The 26,257-nt window shown below is 42.1% G+C and overlaps 1 protein-coding gene across 5 annotated transcripts in view; it reads right to left on the bottom strand.

Moving 5' to 3' along the window:
- ERCC6L2 (ERCC excision repair 6 like 2) overlaps positions 1 to 26,257 on the bottom strand; it is a 55,589-nt gene that overhangs the window by 13,912 nt on the left and 15,420 nt on the right. For all 5 annotated transcript variants that reach the window (XM_081930372.1, XM_081930371.1, XM_081930373.1 and 2 more), the window contains 10 exons: positions 23,653 to 23,766; positions 23,236 to 23,355; positions 19,022 to 19,093; positions 17,250 to 17,395; positions 12,912 to 13,007; positions 12,706 to 12,805; positions 8,675 to 8,827; positions 6,866 to 6,946; positions 3,813 to 4,989; positions 560 to 714 (listed from right to left, as the gene is read on the bottom strand). In XM_081930372.1, the coding sequence (XP_081786498.1) occupies positions 560 to 714; positions 3,813 to 4,989; positions 6,866 to 6,946; positions 8,675 to 8,827; positions 12,706 to 12,805; positions 12,912 to 13,007; positions 17,250 to 17,395; positions 19,022 to 19,093; positions 23,236 to 23,355; positions 23,653 to 23,766 (2,214 nt within the window). The remainder of the gene's footprint in view (positions 1 to 559; positions 715 to 3,812; positions 4,990 to 6,865; positions 6,947 to 8,674; positions 8,828 to 12,705; positions 12,806 to 12,911; positions 13,008 to 17,249; positions 17,396 to 19,021; positions 19,094 to 23,235; positions 23,356 to 23,652; positions 23,767 to 26,257) is intronic.

The following is a 26,257-nucleotide window of genomic DNA, read 5'->3' as shown; positions in this document are numbered from 1 at the left end:
GGCATCGTCCCGATGCCGGGCGGCGGGGCAGGAAAGCCTCCCCCCGCCGCCCGGCATCGGAACGATGTCCCGAAGCCGAGCGGCGGGGCGAGAAAGCCTTTGTCCCCCCTGCCTGCCTTCCCAGGGGCTTTTAAATCGCCCCGGACAGCGGAGAAGTCCTCCGCTGTCCCGGGCGATTTTAAAATGCCGCCCGCCAGAAGAGGTCGGGGGAAGGCGGTTTCCATAGGAACGCATTAATTGATTTTCAATGCATTCCTATGGAAAACCGTGCATCGCAAGACGAAAAACTCGCAAGACGAAGAGACTTGCGGAACGAATTAATTTCGTCTTGCGAGGCACCACTGTATTATCAACTGAACTCCTAGCTCCCTTGATACAAAAATAGCAGCAAGCGCTTTGTTTGGACTCTGTTGGACGTACCTTGTCCAAGGAACTAGGCCTTTGATCACTCACAGTTGCTAATATTGAAAAAGGCAGGTTTAAAAAGCAAGGGAAATACTGAGGTCAAAAACCAACAACAACAGAAACAGAAAACATTCCACAAATCCTTTCTCTTTACCTTGGCAGGGCGTACTGCTACATTTGCAGGGAGCTGCGAAAACTGCTGCAGTTCAAACACGTCTTGCACCGCCCACCGACTCATCTGATTTTCCGCCTTGCTTGAACCAACCACATTTTGATTTGAGTGAACATACGACACTTCTGCAACATCACCTATCAGTTGAAAAAGAAACACAAGAGTTCATTCATCTAAGGATACAACACGATTGGCAGGTAGGCATTCAATGAAACAAAAGGAAACTTCATTGTTAGGGGAAGATTGAGCCCTGAATCTCCTGCCCTTTCCCTCTTTTCTTTAAGTCCTTTTTTAAAAAAAAAAACAAACCACAACACTATTTGTATACAAAACAGTTTTCTTTCTGAACTTTGGTCTGTGTTTGCATCTACACTTAAGCAAATTTTAAGCTTAGAACCATAGAATCATAGAGTTGGAAGAGACCACAAGGGCCATCGAGTCCAACCCCCTGCCAAGCAGGAAACACCATCAGAGCACTCCTGACATATGGTTGTCAAGCCTCTGCTTAAAGACCTCCAAAGAAGGAGACTCCACCACACTCCTTGGCAGCAAATTCCACTGTCGAACAGCTCTTACTGTCAGGAAGTTCTTTCTAATGTTTAGGTGGAATCTTCTTTCTTGTAGTTTGGATCCATTGCTCCGTGTCCGCTTCTCTGGAGCAGCAGAAAACAACCTTTCTCCCTCCTCTATGTGACATCCTTTTATATATTTGAACATGGCTATCATATCACCCCTTAACCTCCTCTTCTCCAGGCTAAACATGCCCAGCTCCCTTAGCCGTTCCTCATAAGGCATCGTTTCCAGGCCTTTGACCATTTTGGTTGCCCTCCTCTGGACATGTTCCAGTTTGTCAGTGTCCTTCTTGAACTGTGGTGCCCAGAACTGGACACAGTACTCCAGGTGAGGTCTGACCAGAGCAGAATACAGTGGCACTATTACTTCCCTTGATCTAGATGCTATACTCCTATTGATGCAGCCCAGAATTGCATTGGCAGTTCTTGAGCCTCTAAGGATCCTAGCAACTCTTAATTCACCCAAATGTGCCTGGTTAGCAGAACGCACATTTCAAACCTACAACCTTGAACTTTTAACCTTTTAAGGAAGATTACCCTCCCTTAAGGTGAAACCCAAACCCCCTTTTGTGCTGTGCTTGGCAGGGGGCTGAATTGGGCAAAAGCTGTCCCTCCAGTGGTGGGTGCCAGCCACCCCGGGTGTCAGCACTGAGGGGGGTGACAAAATAATAAAAATAATGGGTGGCTCTGAGGATTAAACCACAGAGCCTAGGACTTGCTGATCGGAAAGTCGGCAGTTCCAATTCCCCTTGACAGGGTGAGCTCCCATTGCTTCGTCCCTGCTCCTGCCAACCTAGCAGTTCGAAAGCACGTCAAAGTGCGAGTAGATAAATAGGTACCACTCCGGCAGGAAGGTAAACGGCGTTTCCGTGCCCTACTCTGGTTTCCCCAGAAATGGCTTAGTCATGCTGGCCACATGACCCGGAAGCTATACACCGGCATCCTCGGCCAATAAAGCGAGATGAGCGCCGCAACCCCAGAGTCGGTCACGACTGGACCTAATGGTCAGGGGTCCCTTTACCTTTACTTTATAATTTATACCCCGCCCATCTGGCTGGGTTTCCCCAGCCACTCTGGGCGGCTTGCAACAGAATATTAAAATACAATAACCTATTAAACATTAAAAGGTTCCTTAAACAGGGCTGCCTTCAGATGTCTTCTAAAAGTCTGGTAGTTGTTGTTCTCTTTGACATCTGGTGGGAGGAGGTTCCACAGGACAGGCGCCACTACCGAGAAGGCCCTCTGCCTGGTTCCCTGTAGTTTTGCTTCTCGCAGCGAGGGAACCGCCAGAAGGCCCTCGGAGCTGGACCTCAGCGTCCTGGCAGAACAATGGGGGTGGAGACGCTCCTTCAGGTATACAGGACCGAGGCCATTTAGGGCTTTAAAGGTCAGCACCAACACTTTGAATTGTGCTCGGAAACGTACTGGGAGCCAATGTAGGTCGTTCAAGACTGGTGTTATGTGGTCTCAGTTGGATGGCACTCACTGCGGGGCCTGCAGTGCGCCTGAGCCACAAGTCTCTCGTGCCCAAACTGTCTGCCCATTGCCTCTCCCCCAGCTGTAGGGCATCTGAGTGGGAGGAGGCAGGCAGACTCCGGAGGCCCCACAGCTTGCCCTGCGGGCGCGTCGCCCCAGGCGCCCGAGCAGCTTCTTCCGCCACTGCTGATGCCCACAGCAGCCAGTGGGAAGTTTCAAAATGGGGCACTCTGGAGGCAGGAAGAGATATAGGCAGGGCCACTCCAAGATCCATTAGATCCCAAATCAGCCCCACTGCTGTCATGTGACGGCGTCAGCCCAAATCCAGGCCTGATTGCTCTTTGCCTGCCCTGCTGACAGATGCTTCCGAGCTGTGGATCTTTCACTCTGTTAATCCCCATTGGGCAGTAGCCCAGGGTTTGGACTGCACTCATAAATAGGAACATGAAATCTCTGTTGAAAGCAGCAAAAATTCGGAAGCAATTTTTGATCATCTTGAGATGCTAACAACACAAATGGTTCTTATTCTTCTATAAGTACATACAATACAAACAGTGTTTGGTTAAAGTAAACACTCCACTGTTTAGAGTCCAAACAGAGAGCATAGGAGCAACAGAGAATCTACCATATTTACTCAAATCTAATGCTCACCTTTTTTTTGGCCAAATTACGTTGCAAAAATTGAGGTGTATGTTAGATTCGATGGCACATTTACATTTTCCAGCAAATACTTTTTTGGGTTTCAAGCTTCTGAAAATGGAGGTGCACATTAGATTCGATGGTGCATTAGACTCCAGTAAATACAGTAGTATGACCAATAAAACAAAGGAAAGTTTTAACTTGAAATAAAGCTTAGTTTAGACTGTAACGCAGACTGGCAGTAAACCTGTCTCAAAAGCTCCCCTTATTCTAAGTGCTAATGGCAATTTCAAAGAAAGCTTTAATTGTTGATATATAGACAGCTAAGGCTTTGTCTTCACCAATATTTGTTTTTGTTTTAGAAACAGGTCTTTACAATTATTTGACAAAATAATCCTCCAGGTTTGTAAAGAAATTCTTTCCAACCCTGTCCTGCTGTAAATACGGTCATTTGAGGAATTAGAGAAAACTCTAAGTGCCTTTGCTTTAAAGCATCATTCACGGAACCCTATTGGTTATTCTGCACCGTATGATATATTTGTAATTACCAAGAAGTCTGTCCAGGGATCCCACGTTTTTCCCTTGGCTTTCAAATGTTTGATCGCTGAAAGAAGTCTTGTGCTTATCGGAATGGTTTCGTTTTCTCAGAGTCAAAGAGGGACTCTTAGGATACACTGGCGATTTGGGTTTAATTTGAATTCTACACCTCTCACTATTTAGCCTCTCTCTTCGTATATTAATTGGGAAGCCGTCTTCTGGTGATGAGAACTCATCTATGTGAGAATCGGCATCGCTTTCCCCAACACTCAAATTGCTCTTGTGCAACACAGTTCTTGTGGAGGACGTATCAAGCCCCCTGTTACAGAACAGTTTTTCTTTCAGAATGCCGGTGAATTTCTGCTTTCCTGATCCAGACATCTCAATATCATCAGACTCATCACTGATATCACTTGCATCTTTCATTGATGTGATCTTTCGGATGTTTTCAAATGGTGTCATTTTGCTGTAAGGTGAAACACTCCTGTTGCTGTGCTCGGAAGTCAAATGCTTTTGCAGAGATGTATGCGTGGAGCCTTTTACTGTTCCTAAACATTCGCAATTTGTTGCTGCACCTTTATTGCTTTGAACAGATTTCTGGTCAGTAGGAACTTGAGAAGGAAATATGATATCATCACTGTCACTTGAACTGCATTCTGTCTCCATAACGACCCCAACTTGATTTAAAATATGCATGTCTTTGTATTTATTTCCAGGGTCCTTTTCTTCTTCAGGGTGTAGTGAAACAGGATGATCACAGTCTGTAGTTTCTCTATGCAACTCTTGTTTTGCAGCTTTGATTGGTGACAATAAGTCTCTCCGAGGTCCTGCAGTACTGCAGTGGTCCTCAGTTTTCAGGGAACATTCATTCCGGGAGCTTTCTTTAGATATTTGCCACACTGATTTACCGCCAACACTTTCACCACTGGAGACAGCAATGCAACTATCATCCTCAGTAATTTCAGTGCCCCTTTCTAGTAGTTTAGGAAACCCACACTGCAGCAGAGTAAGCTGTCCCTGCAGAACTTTGCTGTTTTTTGCATTGCAAGATCGGCTTTGTTCTGCTTTCACTTTGGAATTTCTCACAGGCTCCTCATCACTGAAGTCACTGCCACAATCAAGCTCTTCCCTTTTCGACAGTTTCCTGGGACTGGCAGTGTCTTGATCTTCACAACCAGCCTCTGCGTGCTGAAAACATGCGAGAAACAGGAAAATATGAAACAAAACTGCAGTTTAAAACGTGTCTTCAAACTATCAGTGCTTACTTTCAATCTTCAAATGACATGCCATAGTCATAATTATTAAAACAGGGGGTGGGAAGAGCCTCCTGAAAACCTGCTCTAGTGCACTGTGGGATCTACGTAGGAACTAGAACTCCCACTTTCTACGGATTGCTGGATCAGAATTCCTGCCACAGAGAGAAGGAGCCCTTCTATTTGAAAAGGATGTGCATGGATCCAGCTCATAAAATACAATGATCAGATATTTAAAAACGGAGGAAAACTGCATTATATATATATATATTTCTTTTTTAAAAAACCACAACTAAAGTTTGTAAGTTCTTCTAGATTATCTGCTTATTGACTCTTATTATCTGCTTATTGACAGACCATTCCCTCTGGTTTGTTACCTACTATTTGGGTATGGAGAAGCAACTTCCTCATTTCCTTACCATATCTTCCAATGTCTCGTTTTTGTGCAGCTTTTAAAGATGCATTATTATTTGACCCGACAGCAATCAAAGCTAAAAAGCTCAACTTATAGGCTGATGCTTACAGGGCAACTGGGAAGCAAGTCCAACTCCATTCAGGAGGACTTACTTTTCAATACAGGCTTAATTGAATTATTTGTAAGAGTGCACACTGCAGAAGTAGCTAATCTTTAATGACAGAAACAAAAAACTTCTTGATAAAAAAAAGACATTTTACTTATTCTTACAGGACTTGTTTGGATGTTTAATGGAGTCTCTGTTTTATTGTGTGACATTTTGATGATACCGTTTACAGTATATTTATGGTATAGTAGCTATGTGAGCTACATTGGACTTCTTTTAGAAAGGTTTTTAAAAAAACACCTACACAAATAGCAAAACTAATTATAGATAAGCCAAGGTACCCAATTATAACAACATTAGAATTTAAAAGCAGAAAACAGGCCTTTCTAAAATGATGTAGAGTTATACCCATTTGTGCCCACCCCTCTTCTGATGGAAAGCTCTTTGATCCAGTGGAGGGAGGAAGTGGGTCCAGTCAAATGCGACTATGGGGTTGCGGCACTCATCTTGCTTTCAGGCCGAGGGAGCTGGTATTTGTTCACAGACAGTTTTCTGGGTCATGTGGCCAGCATGACTTAACCGCTACTGGCGCATGGAGGACCATGACGAGTGCCAGAGCGCATGGATAGGGGACACCGTGACAGAAACCAGAGCGCACGGAAACGCCGTTTACCTTCCTGCCGCAGTGGAACCTATTTATCTACTTGCACTGGCATGCTTTCGAACTGCTAGGTTGGCAGGAGCTGGGACAGAGCAACGAGAGCTCACTCCGTCGTGGGGATGTGAACCGCCGACCTTCTGATCGGCAAGCCCAAGAGGCTCAGTGGTTTAGACCACAGCGCCACCCGCCTGCTGGAAGGAAAAAAGCTTCCATCAGCCAAGGAGACACCATTTAACTCAACCTCTAATCGCCACATTTTCTTTCTTTCTTTCACAAGTGTATGCTTTAAAATTACCAATAATTTATTATTAAATTCCTTGTTCCTCTCCATTTATTATTTGGTATGATACGCTGTTCTGCCAAAAAAATCACTTGGCAGATTCAAAATGAAAAAAGCCACATAAGTTCATAAGCCAGAAAAGTAACTTTATACAATGTGCACAGAAATGTTTTGAAGTACGGAGAAGTTTAGGACACTTCTAATCCCGCCGTCCTAGGTTTTTCCCCTCGTTTCCTCCGGGTCTACTCCAACTGACAGGTCAATACTTTATCACAGTTAGCAGATCCAAAATCTTAAAAGTAGTACATTTCATAACATGTGAAAACAGAAAGGCAAGTTGATAATTTACTGTTTCTGCTGTGTCTCCTTGGGGTTCCTCTTTTAACCATGTAGTAGCTGTCATGACACCAGCTTCCACTTGTCCCTCTCTCTAAAAAATAAAGCAATTTACTAATGGTTAAGTTTACATCATGTAGACTCGCTGGTCTGAACAGTCACCTTTCTGCACATCAGTGCAGTACTAATAATGGAGCCATTCTCTGAGTGCTGATCCTTGTGTAGCCAAAATGGCAACACAGGCACACACAGAGAGAGCTATGTCAGGGCATCAGCGGGCTTGGGGGAATTGCTTTATTTGCATTCAAGGACAGAGTTAGCAGACCTTAATTCCTGATATTTTCCTGGTTGGGTATTATTAATACACACACACACACACACACACACAGAGTCATACCTCGAAAGTCGAATGCCTTGCAAATTGAACGTTTTGGCTCCGGAACGCCGCAAACCCAGAAGTGAGTGTTCTGGTTTGCGAATGTTCTTTGGAACCCAAACGTCCGACATGGTTTCCACAGCTTCCGATTGGCTGCAGGAGCTTCCTGCAGCCAATTGGAAGCCGCGCCTTGTTTCCAAACATTTTGGAAGTCGAACGGACTTCCGGAACGGATTCTGTTTGACTTCTGAGGTACGATGTATGTGAATAACTAAAATATCCACGATGTGGCAACAAACGGGAGGGTTTTTCTCAGTAATGACGCTCTGCTCAGGGAATGCCACCTCCTCTCACATTCGACTGGCGCTATGATGGGTTTTCGGCACTAGGTGTTTTTTGTGTGTGTTTTTTTCAACCATTCAGCTTGATTGGTGCAGATGGGCATCTCTGCCCTTGATGGACTTGCTTAAGTTGTTTCTTGTTTGCTCTTTGGAACTATACTGGCTTTAACTGTATTTTATTTTGAATTACTACGATGTACCGTGATCTGGGAGCATATTCAATGAAAAGCAGGTTTCTCAAACAAATAAATATTAAAATATCAAGTTAATGTGTTGGTGAGGAAGCTCAAGCCTTCAGAACTCTTCCCAGCTTATACCTTTTCTCTGTCTGGGGATATTCTGTGCCCTTCTCAAATACTTTTGCCTGGCTGGAATGTTTCTTTGAACTGTGAACATGCTGGTTGCTTGCTTGCATGTAAAGAGGGCCTTGGTCCAGTATGCCTGAAGGAGCATCTCCACCCCCATCGTTCTGCCCGGATGCTGAGGTTCCCTCATTGCGAGAAGCAAAGCTACAGGGAACCAGGCAGAGGGCCTTCTTGGTAGTGGCGCCCACCCTGTGGAACGCCCTCCCATCAGATGTCAAAGCGACAAACAACTACCTAACATTTAGAAGACATCTGAAGGCAGCCCTGTTCAGGGAAGTTTTTAATGTGTGACATTCTAATGTATTTTTAATCTTTGTTGGAAGCCGCCCAGAGTGGCTGGGGAAACCCAGCCAGATGGGCGGGGTACAAATAATAAATTCTTATTCTTATTCTTATTATTCTGACTGGAAGGTAGCCTACTGTACAAAGGGTTACGCCAACTGCTTGGCCTACTTTTTTGCCTCTGGCCCTAGCCACCATTGGCATGTGCCCCCCACATGGATGCCCATTAGGGAATGCTGCCCTTGAGACAAAAAAGTTTCCCCAGCCCCAGGTTAAGGAAAAGTTACACTAGCAACTAGACTGGATCTCTCTTCTCTGCTGAGAAATGCAATATTACTAACTTTACTGCTGTGAAAATCCTCCCACATTTCAAAACATGTGTTTCTTCACAGGCCTGGTAAGATATAGAGAAAAGATGCACAAATATTATTCAAAAGGAAAAAGGTAAAACACCACACCTCCAGAATATCTTTTGTCAGACAGCATCCATGGTCCTGAAGCTTGAAAAGGTTATGAATACCAAAAAGTTCTCCTTGGTGTTGCTTTGATCCTTGCACAGCCTCAAAATACCGCTTGGCATTTTCACTTCCCACTACAGCACAATGCAGTTGCTAAAACAGAGTAGAACATAAAAAAATAATAATAATTCAGGAGCATGTTCCTGCAACATGTCAGAATTTCCTGGCATTTACAGTTTATGTGCCGATTTAGCCAGAGCAGGCACAAATTCCTAAAAGAGTAAAATATTGTGTTTTATTTTCCCTGGCAGATGCCACCATTGTGGAGTAATATTAACCTGAATAATGTTATTGGAAAATAAAGAAAATGTGCTCTGAAGTCTCCCGTGTACCCTGTATAACATAGGAAACCAAATAACTGTGCTAATGTACTCCAGCAGATACACTCTATTGCAACACACCCAACAACTACCCAGCTACATACTGCAAATAAATAAACAAGCTAGGAAGTAGATTATCTCCAGGCATAGGCCACAGCCCCACTGCCACCATCCTCAACAATCAAATGAGAATTTAGTTAACATGAGCTAGGGGAAAGCAATATATGACCCACAGGCTACATCTGTACCACCAAGGCTTTCATATTACTTGAGAAACAGCCTACTTGTCCCTTCCTCATAGTCAACGGGCAAAATCCAATGTGGGACCACAACTGGTGAAAAAAGGCTTCCCACTACTCTCACTTTCCACCACCTTGCTGTAGAGCAATAAAATGCTCAGATCAGAGGCTGGTGGCACAGTATATAGCACAATAGGGGAAGACATTGGAGATAGGAGGAAAATAAAGGCATCCTTTGCCGCTCATCCTTCCTGAAAAATCTACATGCCTGAAAAACAATATGACGCTCCTGTTCAAGGCTGCTTAGAGCCCAACACTGGAGAAATCCTTTTACAGATCTGCAATATTTTTTGCAGGTTTCACCTGTTACATACTATGTTGTACCATGTTGTGAGGCTTGTTGTCCCCTGAACTGCCAAATACCAGAAATATCTCTGTTAAGCATAATCGGTTTAATTGACACAGAAATGGAAAATGTATGTGTATCAATAAAGGTTTAAAATGGCTAAATGTGTACTGCTAACATTGGCATTTTTTCCACAGTAGTTTTCTAAGTGGACTCAAAGCTCCGGATGAGTTGAAAATTAACCAACTATTGTTTTCTGCTAGCTAACATGTGAGTGTTGTAACTTGAGATCAGATGACAAAAGTATTGAGTTGCAAATTTGCCATCTTGAAGGGATGGTGGCTGTTAGCCTTTCTCTGATAGAGAACAAAAGGATAGGATAGTGGCTCTCCAAAAAGAGCTGCATAGCCTTAAGAAGGCTAGAATAGGGGAGAGAGGCACCAATTTAATTCTTGGAGCTATCTTTTATTTCTAAGATGCTGAGTCTGTGCTGGATGGCACATGGATATTTTAGATGTATCTTTGATGCTTATGTTCTGTTTTTGAAGAGTTCTGCACGTAAAAGTTTGAATCATATTTTTATGGGTCTGGACAATGATTTCTTTCAACAGAAGTCAGGTCTTATGCTTCTGGTCGCTTCAAACTGCACGATATTAATATCTGCAATACTCTCTTCCTAATCTAACAAAAAGGTGTAATCACTTGCTGGTCAAAATCCCGGCACTATCACAATTTAAAGTATAATTTGTTTGCAAAAACGGCATTGTGATTTTTTTAAAAAAAGGTTTTACACGGATACATGGATTGACATCATCTGAAAATACTATTGGGAAACTTACAAGGCAATGATTTCAATCAAGTTTCTCAAACATACATTAATGCTGCCTGTAAGCTAATTAACAAAATGTATAGCGGGCAGGATTTTTAAGAATGTTTAAAGTCTTGTCAAAGGCAGTTGGCCTAAAAACTGATCTGTTTTGACAGTGTTTTTCTGTAAAAGACCTGAACTTCAGGACCTCTACAATTATTTATTCTGAACTGATCACATTACCAGCAATATTACTTTCCTCCTCCCCAAACAAACAGTGAGACCAGCACTAGTAACATTCATTATTTCAAATTATTTCAAGAGGAATATTAGCAACTTGTGTAGAGAACAATTCATTTCCACATAGAATGTTTAAATTAAGTCGTATTCAGAAGAGATCCACTAAAATTCATGAATTTAAGCCCGTAAGTTTCAATGGATCTGCTGCTCTGAGTAGGACTTAGTTGGATATAACCCAGTATTGTTAAAACCATTAAATGTTGGTTCTTGGGTAATTCTTATTTTAATTTTAATATTTTATCGGCCAGGTGTCAAGAGAAGGAGTTTAATGTACATAACCCATTACTGAAAACACACAATATTAAGGTTCCCTGCAGAGGAGATTGCAGCTGCTGCACTCCTCCTCTGATCCTCTTGCCATAAGCTAGGTCATGGTTTAGTGCAGTCTTTCCCAACCTTGGGTCTCCAGCTGATTTTGGACTACAACTCCCATCATCCTTCACTAGCAAGGGCAGTGGTTAGGGATGATGGGAATTGTAGTCCAAATACAGCTGGAGACCCAAGGTTGGGAAACACTGGTTTAGTGATGTGGTTCTCCAGGCAAACCATGAGCTGTAAATCCAAGAACAAAGAGCCCAGGTTCAGACAACACACTAAGTCAAACCATGAGAAGGTAAGTTTTAGAAGACCAGTGAACAATGTGAGAAAACTCTAATGTTTATCAGGGCGCTTATTTATAGAGCACCACTGGTGTATACGGCGTTTTACAATGTAATAAATAATAATAATAATAATAATAATAATAATAATAATAATAATAATAACAACAATAATAATAATAATAATAATTTATTTATACCCAGCCCATCTGGCTGGGTTCCCCAGCCACTCTGGGCAGGTTCCAACAGAATATTAAAATACAATAATCTGTTAAACATTAAAAGCTTCCCTAAACAGGGCTGCCTTCAGATGTCTTCTAAAAGTCTGGTAGTTGTTTTTCTCTTTGACATCTGGTGGGAGGGCATTCCACGGGGCGGGGGTGCCACTACCGAGAAGGCCCTCTGCCTGGTTCCCTGTAACTTGGCTTCTCACAGCGAGGGAACCACCAGAAGGCCCTCGGCGCTGGACCTCAGTGTCCAGGCAGAATGATGGGGGTGGAGACGCTCCTTCAGGTATACTGGACCGAGGCCGTTTAGGGCCTTAAAGGTCAGCACCAACACTTTGAATTGTGCTCGGAAACGTACTGGGAGACAGTGTGGGTCTTTCAGGACTGGTGTTCTCAGCGGCCGCTCCCAGTCACCAGTCCAGCTGCCGCATTCTGGATTAGTTGTAGTTTGTAAAGTACAGTGGTACCTCAGGTTAAGTACTTAATTCATTCCGGAGGTCCATTCTTAACCTGAAACTGTTCTTAACCTGAAGCACCACTTTAGCTAATGGGGCCTCCTGCTGCTGTTGCGCCGCTGAAGCACGATTTCTGTTCTCATCCTGAAGCAAAGTTCTTAACCTGAAGCACTATTTCTGGGTTAGCGGAGTCTGTAACCTGAAGCGTATGTAACCTGAGGTACCACTGTATATAAAAAAGATTAATGTGACCCAAAGCAATTATATATGTACTTATGCTTCAAAATCAAAAAGCATGGGCACAAATGCTGTAAATGAAAATGAAAATTGATAATTTGTTGTAAGAACTAGGTACTTCTTAAGAAATAAAGGGGAGTGTCAGAAGTGTTTAGGTGTTTTATTATTTATGCCTCTGCCATGATAAATGTTGCCCTTTACTAGTAAATGATGAATTAAATGTGAACATTTATTGCAGGCATCCTGGTATATGTTCTTTCGTTCTATTCTCTCTAGGAAGAGTTTAAATTATATATGAGAATTATTAAATTAGCTTAAAAGCCATAAAGCAAAGATGAAGTTGGTCAACTTTAATTTTTACACAAACAACTGGTTAACAAGTGCAGTGATTTGATATAAAAAAATCAGCAATGTGAACAAAAACACAGTGAAAACTTTACCTGTTTATAAACCTGCCGCAAGTACATCATCTCCTCCACCGTCCCCAAAGAGATTAGCCGAAATACTTTCACATCCCTGCATTGGCCAATCCTGTAAGCTCTGAAAAAACCAAAGTCCAGGGTCAAAAAGAAGAAGAAAAGAGAAAGAAAAAAGAGAAGCGACATCTATATTTCAAAGTAACCAGTTTTTAGCAAGTTGACTGTACCTGTCAATGGCTTGAAGATCATTCGCTGGATTCCATGTTGGGTCAAACAGTATGACAATATTTGCACCAACAAAATTGAGCCCCAGTCCACCAGCCCTTTATAACAACAGAAGAAACAAAGAGGTGAAGAAATGTGTTTTTTTTAATGAGATCACCATTTGTACATAAAGTAGCCTTATTACGAGCATTTTTCCTAGACAAACTGGCAGAAAGTTCTCAAGTTTCCAAAAGGCTATAAATAATGCCACTAACTATACTGCTTTCAGTAGAAACCACAAATAGCATTTCTCTCATCATAACGAACAAACTTACTGCAGTTTCACTGTTCCTGTGCAATAGAGCTACTGTCCCATCATCTTCCATAATCTCACAATACTAGCGATGGAAAGTGACATTCACATTTATTACGCTACAAACAATGTACATTTTCCAACCATGTTGTTTTGTACAAGATACCTCAAGGTCATTTTCATTCTTCCCCAAAGCTATACAGGATGAAAGAAGGGGGTACAGAGGTTTACATTAACTACGTTGTTCCATTTACAGGAAAAGTCGCTTGCCACATTCAATTAAACTAATGTGCTGTACTTCAGTTTGAAGGGACAGGACACAATTTATGTTCACTTGGGTTCAGAAACTCCAAGGAAATGAAGCTTACTAAACTTTTAAAACGTTATGCTTCTACTTTCCTTGCAACAATTCTTTTCCACCACTTAATAAACTAGACCGAAAACAGTCCAAAATAAGCCATTAAGAAGACACTCTTTTAAATAAATTGGCTAAACCTCAACCATATTGACAAGTTGCGCGGACAAGATGTGATGACTTGCTTTCATTAAAATCCTCAGAGTTTTTGCATGGATCAGAGATAAGTTACCCTGCATGTATTTTCCAGGGAGTCAAATTATATGTGTCAATGTGGCATTTTTTTCTCCAACAGTTGCATATTGAACACATTTTCCTTACAAATAAAGCAGCTCAAATTCTGGGTAGGCTTCAAAGATGAAATCGGAAGCATTTTGTAGGAATTTTACATCACATCAATAACATCACACGAGCGTGCAGTCTCTCTTTGAACCCAATCCACCAGATTCCAGTGATTAATCCTATTACATTTCAATTGGCAGGAAATAACTTCAAGTAACTAAAAATACCCTCCCCATACCTTAGGTCTTCTCTTTTAAGAAAAGTTATTGGAATTAAAAATAGAAAACAAAAGAAAAATAGCCGAGAAAAATTACTGGTTTTTAATTGGGCTTATTTTTTCCTGACACAATATTATTACTTTGTTTATTTAAAATATTTATATACCACCTATTAGGATAACATCTCAAAGCAGTTTGCAGTAAAATTCATTAAAAATACAGGAACAACAATAAAATAAATATACTAGCATTAGCAGCCAGCCCAATGTTTTAAGAAACTTGGGGACATGGCTGGCATCAGTAATCAGACCTGAAACTGCATCACAGTAGATGCATGCCTTATTTCTGCAGGGGAGCCTATTCCAAGGAGCGGGAGCCACAAAATAAAATAAAATAAACTCCTCTCCCTGGTCCTCGTAAGATGAGCTTCCACAGTCTGTGACACAACAGGGAGAGTCCTGGTAAATGACATTAGTGACTGGACCAGTCTGTACAGGAAGTGTTCCTTCAGATAACCTGGTCCTAAGCCCTTTAGGGCTTTGTGGGTCAATATCAAAACTGTTTATTTAGCCCACTAGCAAACTGAAGTCCAGTGCAGCTCCTTTAACAGTGGTAATCTATACCATGGGTAGGAGTTGTACCAGCATCCCATTATACACTAGCTGTAGCTTCCAGACCAGTCTTCAAGGCAGCCTTACAAACAGCATGTTCCAGTCATCATGGGTCACAGTGGCAACACCATCCCTGTCCGTGAATGTCCACAAATGGCGTACTACTCCAAGTTATGAAAAGGTACTTCCAGTCTCTGTGGACACTTGGCCCTCCAGCGACAAGACAGATCAAGGATCACCCCCCCCCCCGACTACGTACCTGCTAGGGGGAGCGGGTGGCACTGTGGTCTAAACCACTGAGCCTCTTGGGCTTGCCGATCAGAAGGTCGGCGGTTTGACAGGGTGAGCTCCCATTGCTCTGCCCCAGCTCATGCCAACTTAGCAGTTTGAAAGCACACCAGTGCAAGTAGATAAATAGGTACTGCTGCAGCGGGAAGATAAACGACATTTCCGTGTGCTCTGGTTTCCGTCACAGTGTCCCGTGGTGCCAGAAGTGGTTTAGTCATGCTGGCCACATGACCTGGAATGCTGTGTGGACAAACACCGACTCCCTTGGCCTGAAAAGCGGAATGAGTGCCACAACCCCATAGTTGCCTTTGACTGGACATAACCGTCCAGGGGTCCTTTACCTTTTACCTGTACTTGCCTGCTCCTTCAGAGGGAACACAATCCCATCCACAACTGGCAAATTTTCCAGTTCCCACACTTAGAAGCCAACTATAAATTATAAAGAATCCACAAGGCCATAACTTCAACTTATTGGCGCTCATCCAACCTACCCTCCCCCACTACATGCGCTCTACGTGGGGCTACCTTTGAAGGTGACCTGGAAACTGCAATTAATCCAGAATGCGGCAGCTAGACTGGTGACTGGGAGCGGCCGCCAGGACCACATAACACCAGTTCTGAGAGATCTGCATTGGCTCCCAGTACGTTTCCGAGCACAATTCAAAGTGTTGGTGCTGACCTTTAAAGCACTAAACAGCCTCGGTCCAGTATATCTGAAGGAGCATCTCCACCCCCATCGTTCAGCCCGACACTGAAATCCAGCGCAGAGGGCCTTCTGGCGGTTCCCTCATTGCGAGAAGTAAGGCTACAGGGAACCAGGCAGAGGGCCTTCTCGGTAGTGGCGCCCGCCCTGTGGAACGCCCTCCCATCAGATGTCAAAGAGATAAACAACTACCTGACATTCAGAAGACATCTTCAGGGAAGTTTTTAATATTTAACGCTGTACTGTTTTTAACACTTGATTGGGAGCCGCCCAGAGTGGCTGGGGAAACTCAGCCAGATGGGTGGGGTATAAATAATAAATTATTATAATATTATTATTATTATTACATCCAACTGCAACTTAAAAATAGAACTAGGCACCATCAGCACACTGCTGACATCAAACCTCTGATGCCATCTCCCAACAATTGCATATAGATGTTAAACAGCCTGCAACACCCCACAGAATAGCAGGTATGATCACCCAATGCTACTGTCTGAAACTAGCCCTATAAGTGGGAGGCCTTGAAGACTATTATACTGTATTGGTATTAAATACAGCAAAACAGAATGGTCTCTTTTTGGGGGCTTCGTGAGTGACAAACAAAATGGCATCTTGTAAACAAGGATATGATATTGTGAAGGGTGAGTGAAAAATATAGACCGATTAACTCTAAGCATTAAATACAGCCGATCCAGGAGCAAGTTTCTTGCTCAATATCTTAAGGGAATTGCCGATGATACGACTGAAGCCAAATTGAGATATCTATTAAATGATGATGACCCCCTAAGATCACTCATGGTTGCCAGATTCTTGATCAGCGTCCTATCCCTAAAGAAGAGAAACGGACTCCTGTGTGGCTCGGATAATCCCTTTAAACCATGATCTATGTTTTAGGATGTAATTAGGTGATATCACCATTGATGTCTTCTATCAATTTATGAGCAGAGGGCGATGTTTATGCTACAAATTTGTTGTAATGTATGATGTTGGTCTTCTGTTTTTGTTTTGCTTGGTTCTTGTCTGTTTTTTTTTTTTTTTGTAAGTTTTGGCGGTTTTAAATTTGGAGGTTCAAGTACATTATGGTGGTATGGGAAACTGTTGTGTGACGGGCCAATGGCCGTAATAAAGATCAATTCAATTCAATAAATACAGCCGAGGCCATAACTGAATTTCTGAGTTTCTATTTGTGCATGTCACTACTAATTTCTTTCAAACGAAACTGAGGATGGTAGCTTTCGAAAACAACTGCATTCAAGATTATTCTGGTTCCAAAAGGGGAACAAAAGGGGGGGGGGCTTTTATTTATTTAATATTATCACTCGTCATTTTCGATCTCAAGCGATCCTCAGAAAGGGTAGACGAAGATGAAGACCGAGGAAATATGGAAATACGTAAGGGATATGACTCATTTCTACCCTAATGGTCTTGATTGATGCAGTCTACTTCCCAGTCTTATAACAGCAGACAGTAATGTTATTGCTTCTTCCCAAGGAAGTGACAAAATGCAAGATCAATCAAGTGGGAGTGCAGTAAATTTGCTATAAATCTCTTAACTACCTAGACAAAAGCAGACACAGCGTTTTCTTACATTGTCGAAACGAGGCAAATGTTAACTTCTTCCATGCTGTTGAACTCTTTTACTATCTTGACCCTTTCCTCCGCTTTTGTATTTCCATCGAGTCTTCGGTAATCTAGCCCAGATGCCATGCAATATTGCTCCAGAACATCAAGCAACTGGTGGAAGAGATGGGGAGACCAGGCAATTAGTACTATTTAAAAAGAACTACAATAAAACAGGCAGATCAAGTGTCTTGAAGGTCTGTAACAGCTCAGAGTTTTCCTACCATCACTCTTTCTCCAAAGTCATAGAATCACAAATATTTAATTAACTTGCAGAAACACTTAACGTTTTCCATTTTCCATTTAGTGCAGTGGTATGTTTAAATACTGTAGTGTGTGCTTTTCCAGTGGAAGCAACGAACTATTAATTTGATATGGAGAACTCAGATAATGTTTACATTCATTTTTTAATTCAATCCAGGCAACCCTGCCTTATCTCATGTGCCATTTCCCCAAGTCCCATTAGTCAGTTGCAGGAATTCACACATAAGAGAAGGAGGCAAGACAGCTTGGCCTAGGCACTGACGAGAAAGTTTCACAGGATAACCCGCATCTCTGCTCAGAAGTAAGTCCCACTGAGTTCAATGGGACTTACCCTCTGGAAGTGTGAACAGGATTGCATCCTCAGTTTATCCAAGAGCTGCCTCACACCTTACATTTTTCCTACAAGGAAATCCTTCTGTGTAAGGAAAAGCATTAAAACTGAACAGCCACAGGTGTGATCATTATGGGGTATGAGGAAATACTCCCAAGTTTTCCCTACACAAAAGTGTTTGGGGGGTGTGTGTGTCATGGTTTGACTTTCTCCAAACAAGAACAAAGTTTGGTCTTGGCTTACGAATCATGGTTTGTTTGAGTAAAACAAACCATGGCTCCTGGTTCAGTTATACCGTTAAGCTGAGGGATGATGGTTTGTTGCTCCTGCTGGATTGAAGGGAGGCACAAAGCAGGAGCAATCACCTGGTAAACTATGAACTAGGAATTACTGTGATGTGCAGACTGGGCTATTATCATATTTAATACTTTAAGTGATGATGATGCAGATATATTCAATGCCTTAGGCTTTACTATACATAGTTATAGTCAGTTCCATGTTCTCTTACGTTGCCCCTATTAGCTCATACAAAGACTATTATCCCATTGCTTAGAAGAGTGCCCAGAAGTTCCAAGTCTGGAATTTACCCATTCTACTTCTTGAAGACGGAAAACTAGAAATTACAGCATTATTCGCAATATTTTGCATGACAGCCTACAAAATACATCAGTCATTTTTACCTACTAGGCCAACATGGACTTTCTATCTTTCTATAAAAATACAAAATGCAAAATAGCCAACCTAGCAGTTCGAAAGCACACCAAAGTGCAAGTAGATAAATAGGTACCGCTCTAGTGGGAAGGCAAACGGCGTTTCTCTGGTTTTCTGGTCTCTGCGCTGCTCTGGTTTCGCCAGAACCGGCTTAGTCATGCTGGCCACATGACCCGGAAGAACTGTCTGCGGACAAACGTCAGCTCCCTTGGCCAGTAAAGCAAGATGAGCACTGCAACCCCAGAGTCGTTCGCGACTGGACTTAGCTGTCAGGGGTCCTTTACCTTTACCTTTTTTACCATTTTATTCTATTTCATTTGAACTGTACTAGTACTTTGTATTAAATAGAGTTGTATTAAATAGAGTACACTGGTTTTTAACCATATAACAAAGAAAGCTATAGTCAGTTTTGTTACAAATCAGATGAAGCTCACCTTGGTTGAGAAGGAAAAAAGGAGCACTTTATCTTTGTTTTTTCTGAAGTGATTTAAAAGTTTCTGAAGGACCTGGAAGTAAACCATAGAAAAGAGTTATTGAATAAACCTCAGGCAAAATATATTTTCACATGTATTACAACTTTCCAAAGTTGTGGATTTAAAAAACACTACAACAAATCCAGAAGATGAAGAAAAAACAAGTCAACTGATTTGAAGTGACCTCATACAAACTAAAAAGATGAGCAGGTCAATGGAAATGGCAGGAATCCAGTGCAATTTATGCTGGGATATATTATCCTGGTGTAAACTTCCCCTGTTCCAAACTCAGTTCAGGAGTAGGCCTACCGCCAGCTGAGCCATCCCAAGCCTAGCAGAGGCAAAACCAGCTTTTAAAATTGTATTTGCTTTACACCATGCTATTTGCCAACGTAACTTATGCTGGGTTGCATTTGACTGAGATGGCTAGAGTTTGGAATGGCGGTAAATCTCTCCCTGTTATCGCTTGTCCCCTGCCACTACCCCGGAATGCCCCATTTGTGGAACTTGCCCCAGGCAAGCTGCGGCTGTGCTAGAATGAAAGGTTTACACCAGTGTATCGCCAGCTGAGCCAGGATGAGGGACCCCAGCTGGCCTAACCCCAGGTGAACCTGTTAGAACTCCTGCTCCGTGATTGCAGTCATGGGATTTTTGTCTCTCACATGACGGTTTATGCTTTGACTCCACAGAGTGGGAAGTGACGGAGACAGGATGTTTGAGTTACTGTGTTCTGTGAAGTGGGACTATTGTCCTTTGTTCTTTTTCTCTTTGCTGTCTGATGCTAGAGAGAGGGGGAGCCATGTTGCAATGCTCCATGTGTGTTTATATGTAAATAAAGTAGATTAGCCAAAATGCTGAGTTGCTGAGGTCTGTTACGCAACTGCAAAGACTCTGTGAATCCCTAAGTGTGCCGGTGTCTGTTGGCATTGGTCGCTGTGATGTTCGGGCTGAAGAAAGCTTTTGAAGCTCCCAAACAATTGACCAGGAGGGAGAGAACATGCCACTCGAGCATGTATCTCTGCCAGAGTCCTACTCGAGTGTAGGACAGACCCCAGACCCAGCTAATTCTGCTGGAGACACACCTATTCCAACCTCATTTACACCAGTGAATCTTGTGTTTGGATTGCGCCGTAAGAAGATATCAAATGATCAGAGATACAGATGTGTGCACTCACTCATTTAAACATGTATAAAATAAACATTTTACAAAATGTACAGATAACGCACAGCTTTGGTTAAAACAGCTATAAAATAAAATTCATGAAACAGTGCAGGAGGTGTGATCTTAATGCAAACAAAATGCAAGGATGGCAAATCACATATTTGTATCATTGTAGCTGCCCAGCATGTGATAGCCTTAATCTACAAGGCCATGACCACACAATGACATTTTTCTAAAAACCCAGAGTGTAATAGTCACCCTGAAGTGAGCCAACCCCCTTTTAAGCCTGCTGTACAACATCCAAGTTCAGAACTTCTTGGAACTTGGCTTCTCACAAAAATCAGCCAGCTGTATGCCCTTCCCCGCTCCCAGTGTCCTCTGTTGGTCTGTTTACAGTAGGTCGTGGCTTCCCAGACTTTGCACAGACCTTGAAATGCCAATAACCCGCCCACACGCAATGCTCTTCTGGTAGGGAAGCAAATAATCCAGAGCATTCTGTATAACAGTGATACTGTTATTCTCCAAAGGAGCATGTCCACATCTGGCAAACAGTAATTCCAGAGCACCGTGCAGAAGCAAGACACAAAAGGGGAAAGAGGAATTTTTCTGTCCAATGTCGGTAGCCTATTCCCAATGGGCAATAAATATTTAAACAATGCTATTGATTCAGTGATAAATACTTAACCTCTTAATTTGTACAGATTTTCCTGAGAGCAAAACATTCCAAATGACAAGAGGAGACTTATCTGATTAATTCTATAATGGCAGATAAAATCTTGAATACAAAGCAGCAATCGTACTGTTCATAACCCACACTGTAGGCCCAATCATCCAATTTCACGGTGAATTGAAGAGGCACGAATTGGAAATATTTGGAGAGCTTTGGTTTTCAATTCAATTAGAAATTGTCAAAACTGGATGGTCTTAATGGGTAAAAAAATAATTAAGTCCTGCCATTTCAGACTCCAGTTTTATTTTCTTAGGTACAAGGAGGTCAAATTAAAGGGTAAAATGAGTTTACCTACAAAACAACCAGGGGAGAAAGTGAGGAGAACAAATATGCTCACATAATTAATCCCCAAATGGGTATCCTGAAAACAAATCCACTTTGCTTAAAGAAAATAAACCAATGTCATGTCATTTTGGAATTTAAGGGGACTCCACAGCATGGTAGGTATTTAAGTATTCCACAAGGCAGATTAGAAGAAAGGCAAGGAACAAATAGATAAGACTGAAAATGAAAACTATATGAATCCAGAATGCCCAAAGCCTAAAGGATAAGCAGACTGAAACAAATAGAGAATCAATGTGGTGTAGTGGTTAGAGTGTTGAACTAAGACCTGGGAGACCAGGGTTCAAATGTCTAATCAGGCATAAAGCCCACTAGGCCAGTCATTACTTCTCAGTCTAGCCTACTTCTGAATACAGTGGTACCTTGGTTTACAACCATAATCCGTTCCGGAGATCCGGTTGTAAACCAAAACAGGCTGTAACCCAAGGCGCTTTTTCGCCAATGGGGCCTCCCCCCCCAAAAAAATAGTTAATTGTTGAATAGTGTAAGAGTAATTGTTGAATAGTGGGTAGACATGGCAAACGACACAGCGATTTCTCCAAAGCAGCTCTTTATTTTGTAACTGGAACAGAAAACTGAACAGCAAACAGCTCAGCCGGCCTGCTTTTATAGGCATCCAGCTATCAACATTGTAGCAACAACAACCCAGGGTTTCCCGCCTAAAATAACTGACGTGGACCTGAGTGAAAACTATCTACAGTATCCCCCTGCTGGCCCAGGGTGAGAACTTCAGTACATAACAGTAATCCAAAAAAATTGGGTTGTAATCCCAAAAAAGGGACACGCACTTCTGGGTTTGAAGTGGTTGTAATCCAAAACAGTTGTAATCCAAAATGGTTGCAAACCAAGGTACCACTGTACTGGTTGTTGGGCATCACCAATGGGAAGAGCATATTGCTCTCAGTTCCTGCTCTGGGGCTTCTCATAGGCATCTGATTGGCCACTGTGAGAGCAGCATACTGGACAAGCCACTGGCCTGATCAGCAGGACACTTTAACAGTCTTATTTCAGGAAAAAAAACACTCACTAAGTGGTGCCCAATAATGGCGTGTCAGATGCCTCCTGTGTTATTTCACACAGAAGCTATCCTTGATACTCTGTGGATGAACAAAAGCAGGGGCACGGCTGAGCTGAAATACTTTGGAAACTGCACAAGTTGATGCAATAAAAAGAAAAAATCCCAAACCCCACCTTATTGCTGCCCTAGCTATTCAGCCAGCAAATTCACTCTTGGTCAATTTCTCAACCGTAGTGGTTTATTGATATAGGTTATGCCTGCCTTTTTATATGTTAAAAACCCCAGAATTAAAACAGTTGAGCTTTTGAAGTAAAATATAATTTTAAAAGCTGTCTTTGCAATATTTTCATAACCTTTCCTTAGCTGCAGCTTGGCAGACTGTTTAAAATTAGAACAAACCTCCTGAGAGCAACAATATCTGATTAAAGCCTTTATTTTACTGGTGTCTTACTATTTTCATTTTTTTAAGTGCATCTGTAGTAGTAAAGTATAGATTATAAAAATGCAGAAGACTGTAAAACCAGGGACCTGATTACATGGAGAAGAAGGTTCATTCTTTTCCATGCGTGCTCTGGTCTATTTCTTTCCAGACATCTTACCTGCAATGAAGTTAGGGTGGAAATAGGCAAATTCAATATATACACAACCTGATCTACAGGAGCTTCAACATGCACATTGACGGTACATTTGTTTGCACAGAAACTCAATTTCTTGTACTGGTAGCAATAATTTTGCATCAACGTATTTGTCATGAGTGTGATAACAACGAAATATGCAGAAAATTTCAAATTTCATGGAATTACATGGTAATGGAAATGTAAACAGTGGACCTTTATCTTAAAGAAACTATGCATGCTAAATGAAAGCTAATACCAACTATTTTTTGCCACATAATGTATACTTCAATCCCTTCATATATTTACCTTCATTTTCCCACTATACTTTGGATCAGAAATGGTTTCAAAGGCTGCATCTTTGCTAAGCTTCACAAAATCAGGAAATTTGGAAAACACTTGGCTGCACACCCTTGTGATGTAGGCTTCCTGAAAAGAAACACAAATTGTGCAGAAGGAGGATAAAATCTGGCAAATCTGTAATTAACATCCTGGGCATAAGAAGAAATCTAAAACACTTTTTCAACAGTTACAGGAGCAAGATGATCCGACTAACTTTAAGGGTTGAAAAATAGATTAAAAGCTATAGGAATTAGTACTGCGTTTTCTAGGAGCTGAATATGACTGAAACAATTTTCAGCAGTATGAACAATTAACAAAACATCAAGAAATGTAATTTAGCCATCAAGTTCTTCCTCAAAATATTGTGGGTTCAAGCAGACTGACCTGCTGTTTGCTCGTGTGGTTCGTTTGTAACAGTGCAGCATGGTTAGCAATCTTACGAAGGACCGTCAGGTAACTGAAATATAATGCCCGCATTGTTTCGCCATGAGCATTTGTCTGCAGAAATATAAAAAAAAATATTAACCATCTTAGAAAGGGGAAGAGAAGCTCAAGGCAGCTCACTGGCAGAATTTTCGAAAATGGTACTGTTCCCACCTGCACTTGGAAGTGGTACAGGCCACTCTCAACCACCTTGTGCATCTACTTTTCATGCAACTGACAGGAATTTTTGAATGCACGACATTGAAAAGAATGCAGACAGTGCAGAGCGTCTCATTTTACTGCTCAGTAATAATTTATCTCGGACAGAACAAACTTATAGCACAGATCTCCCTCCTCCCACCTCTATACAAATGGTCTTGCCTGTTGCAAAAACTGGATGGTTGGTTGGTGTCCTTTAAAAAATTTTTTAAGACCCCTATGGTGCTGGAGGAGACTCTTGAGAGTCCCATGGACTGCCAGAAGATCAAACCTATCCATTCTGAAGGAAATCAGCCCTGAATGCTCACTGGAAGGACAGATCCTGAAGCTGAGGCTCCAATACTTTGGCCACCTCATGAGAAGAGAAGACTCCCTGGAAAAGACCGTGACGCTGGGAAAGATGGAGGGCACAAGGAGAAGGGGACGACAGAGATGGTTGGATAGTGTTCTTGAAGCTACTAGCATGATTCTAACCAAACTGCGGGAGGCAGTGGGAGACAGGAGCGCCTGGCGTGCTCTGGTCCATGGGGTCACGAAGAGTCGGACACGACTAAATGACTAAACAACAACAATGTTTAAGCACTTTACGTTTCTGATCACCTGGTTTGGCTTTATAGACAGACATGGCAATATGGCATGTGTGCCTATTAATTGCAAAAGAACGGAATGACCACAACTTGTTGGCCCTTCCTGTTGCCAATCATAACTGAGTAGCTCTGTCAGTGCATGGAAGAGGGTGATACACAGGGTGGCACACATTTCTCTGACTCTCAGACTATAATCCTGGAATTCTAACACTGCTGCTTATTGATGTCATCCAATCTCAGCAGATCTAGATACCAAATAAAGATGCAAGGAAATAAAGCTGCAGGTGCAACTTCAAGCAGAATTTAGCCATTTTAACCTCAATTTCCCCTAAATTGGAAATGAGGCCAATTTAGGGTTCAGGCCTGGGAAAGGTTCCCTCACCCCAGTGTTTCGTTTCCATGCTGGAGTCTTCTCTGAGGGATTGTATCCCATTTATCACAATTGTTAACACTCATTGCTTTCTTTAGAGGAAAGTTAGGTTATGATCTTACATAGATTTAAAGGTACTCCTGACCATAAGGTCCAGTCATGGACGACTCAAGGATTGCGCACTCATCTCACTCTACAGGCCGAGGGAGCCGGCGTTTGTCTGCAGACGGCTTCTGGGTCATGTGGCCAGCATGACAAAGCCGCTTCTCGAGAACCAGAGCAGCGCACGGAAACACCATTTACCTTCCCGACGGAGGGGTACCTATTTATCTACTTGCACTTTGACATGCTTTTGAACTGCTAAGTGGGCAGAAGCTGGGATCGAGCAACGGGAGTTCACCCCATCACGGGGATTCGAACCGCCGACCTTCTGATCGGCAATTCCTAGGCTCTGTGGTTTAGACCATAGCGCCACCCGCGTACATAGACTTACTCCCAAGGAAATTAATGCCAAACTACGTATGCTTAGGATTCAGGGTGTTGTTTCTCATACATCTAAAACATATTAAACCTAAAACAACTCAGAAAGTATAATCCAACAGCTTCTTAGTGTACCAGCAATGACATCAGCACCTATATCAAATAACTACTTTCCCGGCCATGCCTGGCTGATTTTTAGGTGATGATTCACTGACCATTTACTCTGTGGTAGTTCCACTGAGGTAAACATGACAAAAAAATTAAGACCGTGCATTTTATGACTCTCACAAGAATAGCAATAGTAAAGCTATTCTTTCATATACCATGATTTAGCAATATAACTTCTAAGAACATGTCACAAAACATTCACTATCTCCCCACCTTCTCCTCTATTTTGCAGTATTTTAAAAAGTAACCGACTAGCCTGCTTTATTGAGAACTTCAGATCAACTGGAATATTTTAAGGGTACAGATATATGAACAAATATCAGCCAGCAGATCAGCCCAATGTGATTTTGCACCATAAAGAAGTCACTCAGGGAACAAATTAATATTCAAGTAAAAAGGAACTCACTAGGTATTCTTTTCCAGAAGTGTTTTCATCAATTATTTTCTACATGTTGTCTGCTTACTACTATTTTACCAAGGCTGCTGAAAAAGTACAGCATACATAACAATGTTTTACAATGTTATTCTTCAACCCTTGTTGTCTATTTGTGGGGCTTTATTTTATTTTATTTGTAAGTCAGCTGTTTTGGCTGAAGCCAGTCATGAGAGCACAAATGCAAAGAAACCATCCACCACAAAGGTTTATAAGAGCACAAAGAGAATCGTGTAAGGGAAATGTTTATATTAGTGCAAAAAAGACCACAGGCAGTGGGAGTAATCTTCAAAACCTACACGGCTTAGT

Source organism: Podarcis melisellensis (assembly GCF_964234715.1).
Source record: "Podarcis melisellensis genome assembly, chromosome: 11".
Classification (NCBI taxonomy): domain Eukaryota; kingdom Metazoa; phylum Chordata; class Lepidosauria; order Squamata; family Lacertidae; genus Podarcis; species Podarcis melisellensis.
Note: the sequence above shows the minus strand (reverse complement) of the source record. Positions and strands in the feature narration are given on the sequence as shown.